The sequence below is a fragment of the Mastigoproctus giganteus genome, chromosome 8 (genome assembly GCF_048544385.1).
Source record: "Mastigoproctus giganteus isolate SK-2022 chromosome 8, ASM4854438v1, whole genome shotgun sequence".
Classification (NCBI taxonomy): Eukaryota; Metazoa; Arthropoda; class Arachnida; order Uropygi; family Thelyphonidae; genus Mastigoproctus; species Mastigoproctus giganteus.
Genome location: NC_143582.1, coordinates 1,963,892 through 1,984,454, shown reverse-complemented (window position 1 = coordinate 1,984,454; position 20,563 = coordinate 1,963,892). Strand labels below are relative to the sequence as shown.

The following is a 20,563-nucleotide window of genomic DNA, read 5'->3' as shown; positions in this document are numbered from 1 at the left end:
CATGTTTAAATTATATTTACAAATACTGATATACCTTTTCAATATACACAGATTTAAAAATCTTGGATTAAAAATACATTTTGTGAACTATTCTAAATTGTCAAAATACTGTCCAGATTATAAAGTCTAACTATATCATGATTACATTTCATTCCCATGCGAGTAGGAACTAGTCTATAAAACATTCATAAAAATGGCTCAAATCGAGACAAAAATGGAAGTACAATAACTCAATACAGTGGCTTAAATAAATAGCATTAAATTATTTACATACTCTCACCACAAATCTAATTTTCTTTGGTGACTAACCATGTTTTTGCCTTCAACTATATGAGAATAACCCCTTCTCTACTACTATCTGACTTATTCCACCTTTATCAACCAAATTTTTTGAACACAACTGCTGAACAAAAGACAGTGGCAATCCACAATCCTTAAGATTAGCTGCTGCAAAAAATGACGGACCACTGGAAGACTCTTTAGGTGATAAACAGGCAAATGGTGAAGTTGGTGCATGTGTCGAAAGATTGGCAGAAAACTGACCATCTTGTGTTGTGAGCAGCAATGAACACAGTCCAAAAATCATTCCTGGAAGCACAGGGCCCGAAACTTCAATGCCATTAAAATCTTTATTATTCAGTTTCACCACTCCTCCACGGATCTAGGGGGGAAAGGGGAAAAAAAAAAAAAAACTATTAACAGTGATTGGAAGAGAAATATGACTCTCAGTGAAGTTTTATATTGTATTTAGTAGGAATGTTTTCTTTCTATTAAATAATAAAATTCTTTTTAACTGTAAAAACAGTACCCAAGTCAGGTACTAGCTAAATGTCTATCATTTTCAACATTATACCCAAACACATAATAAAAAAAAACAAGAGACCATACTGCCACCTTTTCCTACAACACAGACTTTTTTTTGGCAAGTTTTGACAGTCACGTTTATTTAACAGAATTCCACTAATTGATGTCAAAACAAACATGGCAAGCACATACCCAACACTGGCCATCACAAGCTTTGAGTGCATCAATCTTTCAGCAGATCAAGCCTACTTCCAATTGCAGGGCCAGCAGTACCCTGCTTCCACTGTATGACTGCAGCATGTGATTTACATTAGTATACTTTTAAATTATAGTACAGACGGTACTTGACTTTAGGCAAGATTAAAAAAAAAAGAGAAGAGGGACATAAGACCTGAACAATTAAGTAAGTTTATTTAAAGTGTATAGGGCAATACTGAGATAACTCCTGGAAACTCACTTTACTCAATATTACACACAACTGAAGATATACCATGTTTGTACAACTACGTTTCATTCTCATATAACATGAGACATTTGCCATCAATTCGCTGAGTTTCTAAGGAGAGTAGTTATTTGATGAAACTGCCTTATTTTAGAAAATAATGCCTGACTGTACATACATTGTTAAAGAAGAAAAACAGTGCTAGCTTTTAAGGTAGCTAAGAAATGTCTAACTGCTCCTTGTTTGTCACGGCTGAGGGACTGCAAGTTGAAACCACTACTCAAGTAAAATAGCGTAGATCCGCAGGCATTACTGAAGTGCATTATCAAGTGGTTTCTTCCCATTGTGGATGTCAAACCCAAAGGCTTGGGTTATAGCTGCCACATTATAGTCAAATTTTGGGCACCATTTCATAAGCTGGTTGAAGGACTGTTGCCAGGGTAAAGGAATGCCTTTAAAATACTTGCTGTTTCTTAAAGTCCCTCTTCACCCACCACAGTTGTATGAAACATCCGAGTTGTGTTTCTACCACCAAACAAAACCTCAATTCTGCAACCAGTAGATCAGAGGGTTAAAGCAACCTTCAATATGTTATAAATGAAGGATATTTACTCAAGCTATCTGAAGCTATAGACAGCGATTACTTGACTTTTAATGGAAGAGCCACAGCATCTACAAGGTAAAACAATGCATAAAACATTGTGGCAGTATAGGATGAGATCATACGAATGAATGGCATTTGGACAAACCTGTGACCTCAGTTTGTTGGCAACTTTCACAGGCTACAGCAGTGATGGCAAATCTTTTCTGGCTTGTAGACCAATAAGCTGAAACAAAACTTTAGCAATTTTCACATGACCCACAACACACCTAATTTTGCATATACAAGCACCCATATATTACATTATTATATTACAGGATGATTGCTGTCTAATCACTAGTTCAATGGCATTAATCTGTTCAGTTATTATTTTTTACATAATTTTATCTACCTGCTCTATATATCATGAGCTAGCGTGGTTCAACAATTGATTTACTTTATATATTTATATCTACCTATACATGAAAAAATGTTTTCCTCCTAGTGATATTTATTCGAGCCAATGGGAGAAGAAGGTGAGGCAATTATGTCACTACATATGAAATTAATTAGTGACAACTGCCTCCACAACGTTCACCAATCTTGTGCACGTGATTCGCTGTCTAACATTTGATGTTCCAATTGTAATGTTTTTTGTATATTAATGAATATTGTATATTTGTAAATATTTTAAATATTTGTATAGTTTGCAAATATTTCAATTAAATATTTTAGTCCTGCTCTTTCGGATGCAACAATATTCCTCATGTATTATGGAACCCGAAGCAAAAGGCCTTTTCCTAAGTGACCTATGTAAATTATATTATCACTATATAATCACATAGTGATATTGGCTGAAGTCCAGTGTAGTATACACTGGCTTCAGTGAAAGAGAGGAAGACAGTGATAATTGACAGGTGAAGGCAACTCCCTTTTCTGATTGTTTTGTGTCGTTGAGGAGGGAGGGGGGACTTAGCTTAGGTAAAGTAAGGTGAGGTGAGGTGCTTATCCCTCTATTTTAAAATGGGAAAACGAGTTCTCGATTTAAAAACAGTGGCAAATGTGGGGAAAAACACCCTAGGAGGACAGTGGGTGGAAACGCAGTGGCATCTGCCAATCACTGCTTTGTTCATATCCGTTTGTTGAAAATTTTTTTTTTTTTTTGTTTTCAAAGTGGTTCAAATCGTTAAATTTAGAATTGTAATATATAAGTAGCCTCTGCAAGGCTCAGTTTGCCACAACTAGTAAACCTTTTTGTAATCCTTAACCTGGAAAATCCAGCATTCCATTTAATTTTCTTGGGGCTGCGTAATTTTATAGTGAAACTGTACAGATATTTGTTTGAAAGAGTTTAATTAGAATACTAATTACCAAAGAATAATTATATTCGGTCAAAATAGGTCTTTGCAATTTTTCTGCTGGCTGTTACATCATTATTGTAACTTTATAGGAGAAAAGTACCTGTAGGCACTAGGTGGTGTAAAGCTAGAAGTTACCTTTTTTTTTTTTTTTTTGTCAAGAATCATTTTAGCCTGTAATGATTTTCATCCCAGTTGGGGAGCATATAAAAGCAATAGAGTCCACTGATTATGAGAAACCTGCTGTGGCTGAGCACTTCTGGGAGGAAGATCATCAGATTTCTTCAGGTGATGCAATTATTGTTGCTCGTTCACATAGATATTGGCACCGGAAATGACCCGAGAGCTTATGAATTTTTTCTTCAGAACATAATGTGTTAATAGAGATAAGGGGGTTCGTATTCATCTCCTTTTTAAGACCATGATCCTTGGATGGGATCAATGGTTCCACCTTGAACATCTCGGGGCCAATTCCGGTCTCCATGCACGAGTGGAGGATAATTCCCATGCTACTCTAGTAATACATACTTTGATCCTACTGGTATTATTTCAGTGTGTACCATGGCTGTGAAGTTCCACTGTTAACAAAGGAAGCAGTCACCTTTGAAAGTTTCGGTGTGTTGTTTTTACTGCTTTTAACTCCATGGTTTTATCAGTGCATTCTATTTTTATATTAAATATTAGTTTTATTTAATGTTTAATTTTATTTTGTTAAAGTCTTTGTCACATATATGGGTTAGTGTGTTGCAGTTATGAGTCACTGTGTTCCCAAAGCCAATTTGAAGAATTTATTTCATCTCAGTTTGTAGTTCTAAATTGTAGAGGAAATTATACCTCATGACAGAATTTCACTATACTGAAAATAATAAAACAATCAGCTTCCCCAGGTCTGGTCTGGTAGTCCACTCTTTTTTGGTACCACCTGTTTTCTGGCTATTCGTAAGAAAATGGGCACATCCAGCAAACAGTACAAGTATTGAAATTAGTTCTCTTAGTGAGCCCCCCCACCGCAAGTAGAATCTTGTAACTTTCCTTTCAACTATTTATTCAGGAGATTCCTGGTTAATCATGGTAACTTCTGTATTTATATCCATTTATATCCAAGAGAAGAAAAACTCCTAGTGCAGGGTTTCCCAACCTTTTTTCAGATATGAACCACTTTTATATATGGGATGGAAACTGTGGACCAATTTTATATTTGAGGGAGAGGTCATGAACCACAAAATATTAAACTACGCAAATATATTAATAACTATTTTTTAAACACAGTGAATGATATCTACTCATACCTTACACTGTAATATACATTGTTAGTATAGTTGTTATAGGCACACCTGTATTTCCCATCAATATTGAAGGGACTGTTGCCTACTGCAAAGGAGCTCTGTCTCATCAAGTCCTGCAAACTACTTTCATAAGTTATGCAGACAAGTCGACCACAGGTTGGGAAACAGGTCATGATCTGTTGTGGAAAGGATTGCATTATTGAAGAAACTTAAAGTAGGACTTCGGTAAAACAGTTGGGTGAAACTTCACTTTGCTTCATTATTTGTATTTGAAATCAAGAGTAGCTCCCTCTCATTAATAAAGGACTGATATGAACCATTGAAAAATGATGAATCCCAAGATCTTGCAAATCAGAGATTTTACTGCACTGTCTTTTTTTTTTTTTTTTTTTTTTCCATTACCAGATTGCACTCGATTTAAATTAAAATTTGTAATTGTAAAGAATGATATGAATAGGTAAGGTAGTGCAGTAATACCTGCCTATAAAAAGATGTCAACAGCAGTTTGATTACAACATATGTTGCATACTGCAACATATATGTTGGCAGATTTTCTTCTGCCTTTGTCATTAAATAGTATATCCAAATATAAGAAATAAATTAAATAAGAGAACATTGAGCTGTTTTTATATTTTTTGACACATAAGATTCTTTGGTCTTAGTGCAACAGTTGGTATAGTATTCTAATTACCATATATTCTCGAAAACCCCCGTGAAGTTTTTTTTTTTTTTTTTAAATTGCAACCAAAAATCTGGATGCACAGCTTATTTGTGAACTTCAAGAAAAAAAAAAAAAAAAAAAAAATCAGAAATTGTGCTGCTAGTAGAAAATGTGACATTTGTGAAAGAGTCAGCAATGCAAAATCTTTTATTTTTTATTTTTTATTTTTGGCTGGTGCAGCATAAGCCTTAGGCTTCCTTACACCATATGGCCATTACTAATACTAATATGGAAGTCACAACTTGTCAACCACTGCTTTCCCACTGTTTTGCTTGCCTCCATGTTGGAGGGTGCAGGGTGCACACCATTCTGGAATTTTACCGTGATATTTATTCGACCTTGGGAATGCCGTGCACTACAAATGCACAGGTAAATAATTACATAGGTAATTTCCTGATTAGACATCGACCAGTGCGTTTCGACAGGTGTCTTTTACATAGAAAAGCCTGTGCGGGGGTGGGCATAGCCCACTAGTATATATTAAAAAAATCTTTTAGGTTTCTAATGAGAATACTGTTGCTGTGTAATTTGGCACACAATTACATTAGCTTTAAACTGATAGATGTTGCTGACAAAACATAAAACAAAATTGACTTTAAATAAGAAAATACTTTTTTTCCTCTTTTATAGTTTAACGCAGTGGTTCTCAAAGTGTGCATTGCAATGCCCAGGGGAGGCACCATAATTTACCAAGCACCATATTACATTGTCCGCAGATAATGTAATAGTTTATACAAGATTTTCATGGCAAATATTAAAAATGTATTAAGAATGATTTTTTTTTTTTTTTTTTACTATTAGATATCTACTACTATTTGATCTGTATTATGAAGTTGGATTTTTGGCATTGGCAGTCATCTAAGTACAGATCAAAATTAAATGTTCAAAAAGAAATGTGTCACCATTTCGAAAATTGCACATAGGTCTGATGAATTATGCAATAAAAAGCAAGCACAAACACCACATTCATGTTTTTTAAGAATAAAATAATATCCTGATTATTATTTCATGTATTAATAATTATTGTATTAACACATTAAAAATAACAAATTGCACAATTAGATGTTTTTCTTCAAGGGAGGTGGCAGAAAAATTTTACAGGTCAAGAGAAGTGTGGGCTCAGAAAGTTTGAGAACCACTGGTTTAAACAATTGGTGTGTAATTGTATGTTAGTATAGAGTGGAACCTTTGATTAGTAGACATTGGGAAACATTCTATAATACACACTTGGGACTGTTAATGGGAAGAATTTGAAAATAAAGAAGTTTTGTAGAAGAAAGTGGACAATACGCATTTCTCCCCTTTTTTGAAAAAAAAAATTTCCATTTTATTGTCAGCATTTATAAATATTCTCTGTTTTGCTTAAAGAGAAAACCATCTGTGTTTGCCCAACATTAACCCTAAAAATAAATTGTAATTGTTTTCATTGTAAATAAAAATTACTTTTTTTTTGTCCTTGGTAAAATTTTGTATACTTTTGTGGCCAGCAGGATTTCAACTGCTTGTACTTTTTAAATAAAACTGTATTATTCCTCACAGAGGAATAATACTTTGCTTTCATAAAATCAGTCGAAAAGTTAATCTCCATTTACTTAAAACACGAGGTCACCATCAGCCATTGCCTTATGCTGTATGGAGTCAAATGCCATTTCATAATCCACAAATGCTAGGCATAATAGTGTTTTATATTCATTTGCTTTCTCCATTAGCTGTGATATTACGTGAAGGTGACCCATAGTTGAGAATCCTGTCCTAAATCCACTGCAGGATGAAGGCCTCTCCAGCAACTTTCCAGTTCCTTCTGTTTTGAGCACTGGCCATCCATTTACTATCCCCAAACTCATGAATTTCATCTATCCATCTCCGCCTCTGTCTTCCAGCTCCTCTTGGGTACCATTCTGTTATTTTCTTAGTCCATCTGTCATCATGTCTTCGAGCTATGTGTCCTGCCCAAGACCATTTTAGTTCTTTAGTTTTGATAAGAATGTCCTTTACTTGAGTTTGCTGCCTAATCCATGTGTTTCTCTTCTTATCTAACAGTCTGATTCCCAATATAATTCGTTCCATTCTACGCTGTGTAGTTCTCAGCTTCTCTTCCATTCTTTTGGTGAGTGCCCAGGTTTCACTTCCATAAGTCATGGTGGGGAGTATACACTGGTTCATTATTTTACGTTTCAGACAAACTGGGATATTTCTATTCAGTATGTGACTATATTTCCTGAATGCTATCCATCCAAAATTTATTCTTCTCTTGACTTCCAGCCATTTATCATTATTACAGCTAATAACTTGTCCCAGATAAGTATATGACTCCACCTTTTCAATTACTGCTCCTTCAATCATTATTTCCCTTTCTGTGGCATACTTGTTCATCATTACTTTTGTTTTAGCCATATTCATCTTTAGTCCAAAATCTTTACTAACTGTGCATAACTGATTAAGATTTTCCTCTAATTCTTTGGGATCATGGCTTATGACCACAATGTCATCTACAAATTGTAAATGGTTTAGGTACTCTCTGTTCAAATTGATTCCTTTCTGCGACCAGTCTAATCTTCTGAAAGCTTCCTCGAGGGCAGCAGTAAACGGCTTCGGAGATATTGTGTCTCCTTGTCGAACTCCTTTCTCGATTTTAAATTTCCTACTGTCTTTGTCTAGTCTAATAAAGGAGGTAGCGTCCTCATATATTTTCTTCAAAATCATAATATGTGGGGTATCCATGCCTTGTCTTTCCAGTGCCCGAAACATTGCCTTATGCTGTATGGAGTCAAATGCCTTTTCATAATCCACAAATGCCAGGCACAATAGTGTTTTATATTCATTTGCTTTCTCCATTAGCTGTGATATTACGTGAAGGTGATCCATAGTTGAGAATCCTGTCCTAAAGCCAGCTTGCTCTTTCGGTTGATTCTCATCAAGTATTCTTTCTAATCTGTTAGTAATGACCTTTGTGAACAACCTGTAGATGTGGGATAACAAGCTAATTGGTCTATAATTTCAAATTTCTGATTTATCTCCTTTCTTATGCAGCAAAACTATGATTGCATTATTCCACTTCTTAGGTGTCACACCTTTTCTAATGCACTTTGTGAAGAGTCTTGCCAGTTTTTGTGTTATGTCTCTTCCTCCCAATTTTAACAACTCTACAGTAACTTCATCTTCCCCCGGGGCTTTCTCATTCTTCATTTTCTTCAATGCATGTTCTACCTCATTGGGAAGAATATTGGGTATGTTGTATGTGTTGCTAATTTGCAATCCATCTTCCCCACTGCTAGCATCATTCCCTTACTCCTTGTATAATTCTCTATAGTAGTCTTCTGCTATTTGAATTATGCCTTCTCTGTTGTTTATAAGTACACCATCGCTATTCTTCAGTTTCAGTATCATTTGCTTTCTGTATTACTGCTCATGGCTGCTGATTTAAATCCTTTGTTTTCCCTTAATGCTTGTTCTATTTTTCTTGTGTTACTGAGGTACTGGTATTAATTACAGCTTATTAAATTTTCATTTGGAGAAACTCAAAACAGCCTTTGACAGATAGTAGAAAACGGCAAAAAAGTTTAAAGAAAGGAAATAGAAATGCAAATTTCTATTTCCTTTCTTTAAACAGCCGCTGAAATTCAGGAGGCCATTCTAATAATTAATCATTCAAGAATTTAGTGGTCCCTGAAATAGCAGATCTCTAATGACAACATTCAGAACAATTATAAATTTTTACAGCAAACAGCTGTAAAGTAATCATTCATTAAGTATTATTGTTTCAACTGAAAAAAAAAAATCAGATTTAAATAACATTTATTATAACACATAAAACAAAAAATACACAAAACCGATGAAAAATAAAAGAAAATAACAGTAGCTTTTGGCACGAGGTGACCTTTCTTCAGCTGGATAGTGAATGGTGGTACATGGAATAACAATGTAAGGGTCGATTGGGCGTACATGTACCACCACTTACTATCCAGCTGAAGAAGTGACATCTCGCCCCAAAAGCTACCGTTATTTTATTTTACATCAGTTTTATATATCTTTTTTTTTTAGGTGTTATAATAAATGTTATTTAAATCGGTTTTTTCGGTTGAGCCAATACTTAATGAATGATTGTGCAACCCAAAACTCGAGACCTGTTCTCCAAAGCTGTAAAGTAGTTTCTCAATGTGAATTATATGCAGTTTGTTTTCCAAATAACATTGAGGTGATTAAGGCTGATAACTTCAAAATATCGTGGTCTCTGTGCTGTCATCACTGCTTTCTGATGAGTTACCAGCAAGTCCTAAAAGAGGCTTTTACAGTAGGCTTCATTTTTTAAAAAATGGCAGATTAATCTTTTGGTGATGTATCAGCATATGCTAAAATATGTACAGTAGAACCAAGAGAAAAAGTGTTTTCCCCTGTACTAGGTTTGGTTTCTTAAGTCCCAATTTCAACTCTATATATTGTAATGTATTATTTTCGAACGTAAGAAGCTGTAAAGTAGTTTCTCAATGTGAATTACACTGAGAGTGCAGTTTATGTTTGTTTTCCAAATAACATTGAGGTGATTAAGGCTCATAACTTCTAGGTGGTAGATGACTCTCATTAACCGGTGAAATACCACCACTTTGCTTATTGGAGGCTTGAAGTGGTGGAACCCATGTTTAGTCTCTAGAGCTAAGTTACGGTCAACCCTTCCCTATTTCTTCCATCATGCAGTATGATTGATAACTTTTGAGGTTATGATGAACGACGTAGCGAGATCCAATATTCCTTACATTTCGAGGGTACAGCTCTAAAACGGTGTTCGCAGGCCGGCCGCTAGTTAGTACACCGGACCGGACCGAACCTATTGGTAACTCTCTAGGAGGCTTCCGGATCAGCTAATGTATAATCTTGCTATCTCTACTCTGCCAGATAGTGACTGGAGGGAGTCCGAGTAGTGTGTATGCGGGGAGCATTGTCAAGGCCACATTATGTCAAGGATCTGGGTATATTCTCACCACGTGTACGCCATATCCAAAAATTTCATTACTTCATACAGCATGTCCCACCCACTTTTTCTTACTATTGAATATACCATGAATTGTCAAACTAATAGAGCAAGCTTATCTGTGAAAAGATCTAAACCTCCCAAGCACTTCCTAATTCATTTCACAAATATACGTTGTCTCAATTCTAATCTCAACGATGTCCATTTCCACTTTCAGTCTGCCAAACCCCATGTACTTTTTCTGACAGAATCTCAGTTATCGGTTGATTCAACTACTGCTCATCTCAGATGCCCAAATTATTTGCTGTATGATTCCTTTCGCTTCAAAGGTGGTACTTGTGCATATGTCCGTTCTGATATTCCCTGTCAGAGACTTGGCAATTTGGAATCTCCTCTCTTTGATCTTCTCTGGCTTAAAATCTCTCTACCTCATTATGTCAAATTCATCTGTTGTCTCTACCGTTCTCCCAACTCCACTAACCACTTGGAGCTCTTTGACTTCCTCTCTTTGCAACTTGACTTTCTCCAGTCCAACTTTCCTAACAGTGAGGTAATTTTCCTTGGTGATTTTAATGTTCACAACTCCAGCTGGCTTCCGTTTTCTAGTCACACCGACCCAGCAGGTCGAGATGCTGAGGCTTTTGCAATCACTAATGACCAGATTGTTTATTTACCTACAAGAATACCGGACAATCCTAATCATACAGCCAATACGCTTGATCTTTTTCTCAAAAACAACCCTTCTAAATACACGGTCGAAGTGAGAGATCCTTTAGGCACTTCAGATCACAACTTGGTGATTGTCTCTTCTCCAATGGAACCTTTATCTCATGGCTATTCCCAACCTCGTGTTGTTTGGCATTACAAGAATGCAAAATGGGATGACCTGCGAGACTTATTTTCTTCTTTTCCTTGGTCTGATTACTGTTTCAATACTTCTGATGTCAACGTTTGCTCAGATCGTATCAGTGAAATTATTCTTGCAGGAATGGAATCCTTTATCCCACACTCCACTTTAAAATCTCGTCCTTTATCTAAACCTTGGTTTTCCAATAAATGTGCTAAGGCTGTTCAAGAGAAGAATGTTGCATATCGTAATTGGCTTGTTTCTAATTCTTCAGTTTCATTTTCTGCCTACACCAAAGCTCGCAACAATTGTAAAGCAGTTATTAATCAGTCCAAACTAGAGTTTGAACAGGCTAAGAGTAGAAAACTTGCTTCTTGCCCTAATGGTAGCCGAGCATTCTGGTCTCTTGCCAAAGCTATTGGCCGCAACTTTTGCCCATCTCTGCTTCCACCTCTGTCCAAACCAGATGGTTCTGTTGTCACTTCAGACAAGGATAAAGCTGACCTGCTAGCATCCCATTTTTCTTCCAGCTCATGTATTAATGATCTTGGTCAAACACCTCCCACCATTCCCAAACATGCTCCATTCAATCCCTCCTGTGGTCTTCCGTCAGAAAGATATCAAAAGATTTTGACGAATCTTGATGCTAAGAAAACTCCAGGTCCCGATGGTATTTCTCCACTTGTTCTCAAAACCTGTGCTCCTGAACTTACTCCTATTCTTTTTTAACTTTCTTATTCCAAAGGCATTTTTCCTTCTCCTTGGAAATTTACTCATATCCAGCCAGTTCCCAAAAACTGTGCCAAATCCCTCCCATCCAATTATCGTCCCATTGCAATTACTTCGACTCTTTCTAAAGTAATGGAGAAATCAATTAACTGCCAACTCTTAAACTACCTAGAACCTTCCGCCTGATCAACGATCGCCAGTATGGATTCTGTCAGTGTCGATCCACTGATGATATTCTGGCTTATGCTACCCATTTATGGACTAATTCAATGGAAAGGTTCGGTGAAACAAGTAGTTGCTCTTGACATTTCAAAGGCTTTTGATCATGTCTTGCATAAAGGTCTTCTAAACAAGCTTCCATCTTATGGTTTGCCAACTGTTTTTTGTAATTGGTTATCCAGTTTTCTCTCTGATCACCCACTGAGGGTGATGGTAGATGGCTCTCTGTCTTCTAACTTCTCCACTAATGCCAGTGTCACACAAGGTTCAGTTCTTTCCCCCACTCTTTTCTTCTTGTATATTAATGACCTTCTTCCATTGACTGGAAATCCCATCCATAATTTTGCTAATGATAGCACATTGCATTCCACTTTCCATTTTGAGAAACTTTGCCCTGTCTCAATCAGCTTAAACTTCTTGAAAATCTGCTACCAATTCCTTAAATGCCGATCTTCAGGTAATTCTCCAGTGGGGCAAAGACAACTTAGTTTATTTCAACCCTTACAAAACTCAGTCTTCTCTTATATCTCACAAAAAGGATTCTTCTGCTCCTATGCTTATCTTTGGTGACACTGATTTCTAGGCAAAATGATATATCTCTTTTGGGGATTACTCTGACTTCTAATCTCTTGGCACAAGCACATTACAAATATTGCTCCCTCTGCATCTAAAAAACTTGGTTTTTTCTTTTGGTCTCGGCATTACTTTTCTTCGAAACAGCTGCTCATTCTGTATAAATCGCAAATCCGCCCTACCATGGAATATTGTTCCCACTTCTGGGAACAATATTGCACCTTCACGATGGTGGGACTGTTAGTAATCCTGGGTATAACCTCCATGCACAAGTACATGGTGGGTGACCATCTAAGTCTCTCAGGCTTCTTGATTCCATTCAGAAGAGGGTAGTTAGGTTAATTAATGATTCATCTCTAACAGAGTCTCTTCACTCGCTGTCTCATAGACGTACTGTTTCTGATGCATGCCTCTTCTACAGATACTTCCTTGGTCACTGTTCTTCGGAATTGGCTTCAATAATTCCTGCTCTCTCTTTCAAATCAGTTCGAACACGTGCAGCCACTTGCCAACATCCACTGAATGTCCAACTTCAGACTCAGAGAACCAACTTTTCATCTTCCTCGTTTATTCATTCAACTGCCGTTTTTTGGAACAACCTTCATATGTATTTCCTGAAAATTAGTCTACAGAGGTTCAAGTCCAATGCCAACAAATATCTTCTTTCGTCTTCTCAACCTCCAACCCAAGCACGGTAGTAAGTACTATAGGTTCTAATACCTCTTGTATTTGGGGTTTACATAAAAAATAAAATAAAATAAAACAGCATGGATGACCAGTGCTCTTTTTGATGAGTGTTTAAAAGCTGTAGATTCAAAGATGGTACGAGAGAATAGAAAAATATTTTCGTCGATAACTGCCCTGCTCGTCCGAAAAAGAATGAGCACTTAACATGTGGATTTACTCAAAGATGGAACTACAATCAGGGGTAAATGGAAGGTTTTGCTTTCATAATGGTGACTACAGTGGTGTCAGAGATTTTTTAAATTCTATAAAATGGGATCAACTGATGATGTTACCAAAGCAAATTTTAAATGGGAAGCATTCAAAGAATTAATCTTGGAAGCTACTAGGCTTTTTATACCAAATAAGAATCATTCAGTTAAGCCTAAACCTTGTTTTTTCAAGGTTTAGGCTTAAATGAATGTCACATGAACTAATGAGACTTGTGGCAGAGAAGAAAAATGTATGGGATGCACATAAATTTATCAGGTGACACAGAAGCCTATGGTAGATATAAGATGGTCTGTAATCAAGTCACAAAGCAGGCAGGCGAAGGCAGATTATGAGAAATCTTTGGCAAAGGATGCTCTCATCACATACTCCCTCTTATTGTGTCTGGGCAGAATTTCAATTTTAATCGTAACTCGCAACGTTTTTTCAACGTTGACTTGTATTTGTTAAGTAATTCTGCAGATCTCCTATTCTTAATGTTTTAGTGCCAATGTGCACGACAATATCACTTTCCGTGACCTTAAAAGATGATATTTTCTCTACAATGATGCTGAAAATCTATTTGATTCAAATGGAAGGCTGACAAATGAGGAGTTAACATTGAGGCTACAGAAAGTTGCAGAGAGAGCCAAGATGATTAAAGTTTAACCAGCACAACCCTTTACAACAAAGCAAATGGTAGAAGCATTTAAGAATATTGCCAAAGGAGTGGCAAAGCCTTTGAGAGGATGGATCCTGATGTCAACAGTCATCCAAAATTACTAATCTTGTTACAGGGCCATGTATGTTGTGAGTGAGAGAGAGAGAGAGAGAGAGAGAGAGACTGCTGTGCAATAAACTTTTGATAAGTATGTACACAAAAAGGTTAATTAACTACCAAAGGTGACGGAACATAACCTTATGCATCACCTTCAAAATCATTCAGTATTAATTATTTAGCCAGCATTAAGAATTAAGGCATGTAATATTCATTGTAAAATTATATTTTATGATTTATACTAGTATTTCTTGTATTTCATTTTGTGCTTTAAGTAAAAAAATGTACTATATATTATTTTATGATGTATAGGCATCATTAAATGCTTATACATCATACAGGCATTATAACACTAACACTTAATTTTTATAGAAGCAGGCATTGAAACAACTAACTAATACTACTATTACTAAAATTTACTACTAAAACAACTGTTGTTATGTCTCCAAGAGTATGACAGAAAAAAAACAACAAAAAAAACCTAACTAATTATATCATAAAGCTGAATGCATAACCCGATGCTACATACAGGGTGTATCGTAAATAGTGGTCCAGAGTAAAGGAGTCGGTACACTGTGTTCTTAGGTATCACGTACAGGAATTTCAGTTACTTTTAGTCAAGATTCGCAAAGATTAAATTTTTTGCGAAACGACCTCCCTGAGTTATTGAGATGTCGACCAAGAAATACGAGACACAATGTGGCTGCAGAACGATGGCTGTCCAGCTCACTTCGCTGTTATTGTACGAAAATAAATCAAACTTTTCCACAAAGATGGATTGGGCGGTTAGGCCCAATTTTATGGCCACCACGTTCACCGGATCTCAACCCCCTAGATTTTTTCTACTGGGGGTGTCTGAAAGAAAAGGTCTACAAAGAGGAAATCACTTCTGTCGAACAATTGCGTCAAAGGATTCAAACAGCGGCTGAAGAAATTAATGCAAACGGATTTGCTCGCAGACTCAAATGATCTTTTATTCGGCGATGCAGAGAATGCATCACCGCTAATGGTGGCCATTTTGAGCATTTCGTTTAGTTGAAATAAATAGTTAATTTGAAAAGAATGTTTTATTTCAAAAAACCCAATCAAAGAACTTAAAATAAAAAAGCTTTGAATCCAAAATATCTTAGGCAATTAAGCTGCTTTTTGTTTTAAATGCCAATAACTTTTTTTTCTGAATTGTTAGCAATTAATGTTGTACCATTTTAGAATCTTGATTTAATAATGATTTTTTTAAATTAATGGGCACTGACAGTGTAGTACATTTTTTTTAGACAATATGCACCTAAAGTCACATGACTTTTTGGAGATGAGTATCGAAATAGGAAAAAAATGAATTTCTTTAAAAACCTTTGACTTTAAATTAGTTGAATGTATTTGTTTACGATAGTGCAGCTATTCAGGAGTAATAATAAAAAAACAGAATTAAAAAATATTGATATTTGTTGAAATTATAGGCAAATTAGTGATGCAAGACACAGAAATTTAAAAAAAAAATGAAATTTATTTTTTTCCGAGAATCTTGACTAAAAGTAACTGAAATTCCTGTACGTGATACCTAAGAACACAGTGTACCGACTCCTTTACTCTGGACCACTATTTACAATACACCCTGTATACATTTGATGTATTTAGCTTTGTGATAATAATTAAGTGTTTTTAATTCTAGCAGTTGTTTCTAATACAGTGAACCAGGCTGTTTCTAATACAGTTGCCACCTTTTCAAAATCTGACACAGAGATGTATGTTTGGTGGCAGTTAGTGAAAGCAATACTGAAACTTTTTCAGGATTGCTTTCACTAACCAAGATCACTTTCAACTAGCTAAAAAATTTACACTACATTTATTATTATCATTTTTTTTTGCAGTGTGATTAATTACTTGCCCAATTCAGATTTTTCATGTACCTAATTACCTTTTTTTTAAAATAAAAAATATAATTCTTCATATTATTGTGTGTTATTAGGTGATTCTATCAAACCATCTAATAACACAATATGACATTCATCTCAAAATGGAATGAAAATTGTTTTTTCTACCATTCTACAGCCCAGAGAAACTGTAACAAAACTCAGAGCATGAATATGCATGCATGTTCAGGGTTGACCTGTTTGTGTGAAGTTAAATATTTTGCAATTTGTCAACAAATTAAAAATATGTAATTTTGAAATGTTAACAGAATATCACAAACCTTTAAGGACTGCATAGTGCCACCATGAAATGCAACTGGTGAAAGCAATGTAGGAGGAACTCCAGCAAGGGGTCCAGTTTTAGAAATACAAGACTGGCTATTTAACAAAAAGTTAAATAGACTGTGCGTTTCTGTTCCTTCCACAAATACTAGAGACTGAGGTTTACGGTCTACTAATTTTCCTTCTTCCTTTTGGCTGATAATAAAATTAAGGACGAATAAGTAAAAAAAAATCCAAAATAACCACAATAAGAGAATATGGGAAGGTAAATGTTTAACTCATGTTATGAAATTACAGTAAAATCTTGTTAATACAAAGTACTCATTTATATGAAGCATATACTTTTCCCACGTGAAAGGATAGGTTTTTCTAGGTAAATATATCCGTTTATTACAAAATTTGTTAATATGTATTACAAAGTTCATCTTCACCCCGTGAGAAATAAATATTGTTATTTTGCATGTTTAATACAGACTTTGGCAGAGTTGTTGGATTATTGCCCCTATTATTACTTCTGGCCACCCAGTTCCCCACTTCCCGAAGTACGGCACTGACTTTTTAGTCTTCACTAAAAGAGAAGACTTTTAGTGAAGTGTTAGAAATTACTTTTGTGTAAACAAAACCAGTTCATGGTAGCTACAACTTAAGCGTACTTTGAAAAGCATCATTATGAAGATGTGTTAAATTAAGAAAAGAATAAAAACAGTTTTTCTAAGTTGTTTACAGGCTTGCTCTCCACGGGAGAAGGGCTGCAGAGCACCAAACAAAACGATGATGTTTTTGTTGACAGAAAAAGTGAAGCAGCACATATTATTCCATCTAAAAAAGATGCCCAAAATGCATTGTGTATAATAGAGAATGTGTTGGCCTGCAGTAATGTTGATAAAGAAACAACTATTGCATCTGATAGTGTCTCGGCTGTAGTTAAAAATGCATATAGGAAGAAACAAAGAACATTGGATCCTTTCTTTAAATTAGATTAATTTATTAAAAGGTTAATGGCTTTATGTCTCCTTTCATATCAAGATTGTAATTATTTTTACTTGATACTAAAGTACGTATATATCAAAATTGAAAAAATATTTGCTGATGCTATCGAGGCGGTGTTAAGTGGGGAGGAAAAGATACACAGACTAAAAGTTTAACAGTGGCCGCAGGCAGAGGCAAAAGTGATTCTTGCACTGTTCTATTAGAATGAACAGCAGCCTGGAAAGCAATGTGCTGGAGATTTCCAGGACTGCTGGGAGTCATAGTGGAACAAGTAAATACATGGGCTGTGTTAGGGTAACTAAGAGTAGAAACACATGCAAGTATACTTGCATGTACGCCAATGCTAGGAGTATAGTTAATAAGTTTTATGAGTTTGAAGTGCTGGTCAAGACATCAAAGGCAGATATGTTTGGGATATCAGAGATGTGGTGTCACAGATATAAGCAGTGCAGAATTGGAATTTGGGGAGTACAACATGTACAAAAAGGATAGACGGGACAGGAAGGGAGGAGGGTTTATGTTGTTAGTTAAGAAACACAAAAATTTAAGGAAGTGCATCCAATTGACGTTGAAGGACAATCCAATGTTCAGTCAGTTTGGTGTGACATAAGCGCTGGAAAAGGGAAAATGAGAGTAGGTGTGTGCTATAAACCTAAAATGAAGGGCTTTTCCTTTTGTAAAGGTGACTACAGGGGTCTCAGATAGTTTTATATACAGTGGGATTTTTTTTTTTTTTTTTTTTTTTGGTAGTTGTTGGCGCATCGGCTTCTGTGGCCATAATGCACAGAAGTTTTTGCAGTACATTGATCCAAGCCCGAGGCGGGATTCGAACCCACGACCTTTGGATTGCCAGGCAGGTACTTTACCCACCCGGCTAGCCCGGTCGGCTCAGTGGGATCAACTGATGATGTTACCAACGTTGAATTCTATATGGGAAGCCTTCAGGGACTTAACCTTGGAGGCTACTAGGCGTTTCATTCCAACTAAGAAATACTGTTCAAGGTTTAGGCCTAAATGGATGTCAGATGAATTAATGAGGCTTGTGGCAGAGAAGAAAAATGTATGGGATGCATATAAATTAAAAGGCGACACAGAAGCCTGTGGCACATACAAAATAATCTGTAATCAAGTCACAAACGAGGTTAGGGAGGTGAAGGCAGATTACGAGAAATCTTTGGCAAAGGATGCAAAGCGTTTTTTATTTATGTGAACTCTAGAAGGAAAAGGATGAATCAGATTGGACCACATAGCATAAATGGGTTGACTATTGATGATCATGCTCAGGTAGCTGACAAACTAAATGAGTATTTCACATCAACATTCACACATGTGGACTTATTCAAGGAGATGGATGCCAAAGTTTAACAAACTCTAACAGGGAGATAACTGATTTTGTAATAACTGACAGCAAAGTGGAGGACAAATTGTTGAAGTTAAACATAAGGAAGGCACACCTGGGGTGGATGGGATCTATCCATTTATATTAAAGCAGGCGGCAAAGGAAGTAAGCAAACTCTTAGCCATAATTATGAGAGGTTCTATGGACTGGAGATGTGCAAATGTGACCCCAATTCACAAAGGATCAAAGGGTGACAAGTAATTACAGACCTGTTGGTTTAACTTCTGTTCCAGGGAAAATAATGGAATCACTGGTTAAAGAAGCATTGCAGGACCATCTAAATAAGATTGAAGTAATAGTTAAGACACAGCATGGGTTTGTTAAAGGGAAGTCCTGTCTGTCCAATTTGATTAGATACTATGATGTGGTTACAAAGAATAATTTTGATATCATATATATGGATCTTAGAAAGGCTTCTGATACTGTTCCACACGGAAGACTGCTGCTGACCGGGCTAGCCAGGTGGGTAAAGTACCTGCCTGGCAATCCAAAGGTCGTGGGTTTGAATCCTGCCTCAGGCTTTGATCAGAGTAAATCAGATCAAAATGCAAAAACTTTGGGAGGTGCATTATGGCCTCAGAAGCCAATGCACCAACAACTAAAAAAAAAAAAAAAAAAAAAAAAAAAAGACTGCTGTGCAGATTGGAGTGGCATGGCATTAAGGGCAAGTTATTACAATGGATAAAGGGATGGTTGAGCGTGAGATGACAAAGAGTAGTATTCGATGGACATCGCTCTTCGTAGACGAATGTTATTAGTGGAGTTCCTCAGGGTTCGGTGCTATGCCCATTGTTGTTTTGTGTATTTATCAATGATACTGATGAAGGTATATCAGGCTTAATGTCCAAAATCTGCTACCAATTCCTTAAATGCCGATCTTCAGGTAATTCTCCAGTGGGGCAAAGACAACTTAGTTGATTTCAACCCTTCTAAAACTCAGTCTTGTCTTATATCTCGCAAAAAGGATTCTTCTGCTCCTATGCTTATCTTTAGTGACACTCCGATTACTAGACAAAATGATATCTCTTTTGAGAATTACCCTGACTTCTAATCTCTCTTGGCGCAAGCACATTACAAATATTGCTTCCTCTGCATCTAAAAAACTTGGTTTTCTCTTTCGCTCTTGGCGTTACTTTTCTTCCAAACAGATGCTCACTCTGTATAAATCGCAAAAACCACCCTGCCATGGCATATTGTTCCCACATCTGGGGTGGTGCCCCCAAAACCTCTCTCAGGCTTCTTGATTCCATTCAGAAGAGGGCAGTTAGGTTAATTAATGATTCATCTCTAACAGAGTCTCTCCACTCGCTTTCTCATAGACATACTGTTTCTGCTGCATGCCTCTTCTACAGATACTTCCATGAGCACTGTTCTTCTGACTTGGCTTCTATAATTCCCGCTCTCTCTTTCAAAACAGTCCGAACACGTGCCGCCACTAGCCAACATCCATTCACTGTCCAACCTCAAACCCACAGAACCAACTTTTCATCTTCCTCATTTATTCATTCAACTGCCGTTTTCTGGAACAACCTTCCTTCATACGTATTTCCTGAAAATTACAATCTACAGAAGTTATCTTCTTTCGCCTTCTCAACCTCCAACCCAAGCACGGTACTAAGTACTATAGGTTCTAATACCTTTCGTGTTTGGGGTTCACATAAAAAAAAAAAAATAAAAAAATACAAAGGTTGGCAGGGTTGTTAATGACAGTAAAGCCAGTATGCTACTCCAATTGGATCTAGGTAA

The 20,563-nt window shown here is 36.3% G+C and overlaps 1 protein-coding gene across 1 annotated transcript in view; it reads right to left on the bottom strand.

The window, feature by feature from the left end:
- Positions 1-203: 203 nt before the first annotated feature.
- The window catches only part of hd (humpty dumpty), a 117,439-nt gene continuing 97,079 nt past the window's right edge, over positions 204-20,563 (bottom strand). The window contains exons 7-8 of the mRNA XM_090379416.1: positions 16,428-16,623; positions 204-661 (exon numbers count right to left, since the gene is read on the bottom strand). Coding sequence (XP_090235542.1) covers positions 323-661; positions 16,428-16,623 — 535 coding nt within the window. The 3' untranslated portion in view covers positions 204-322. The remainder of the gene's footprint in view (positions 662-16,427; positions 16,624-20,563) is intronic.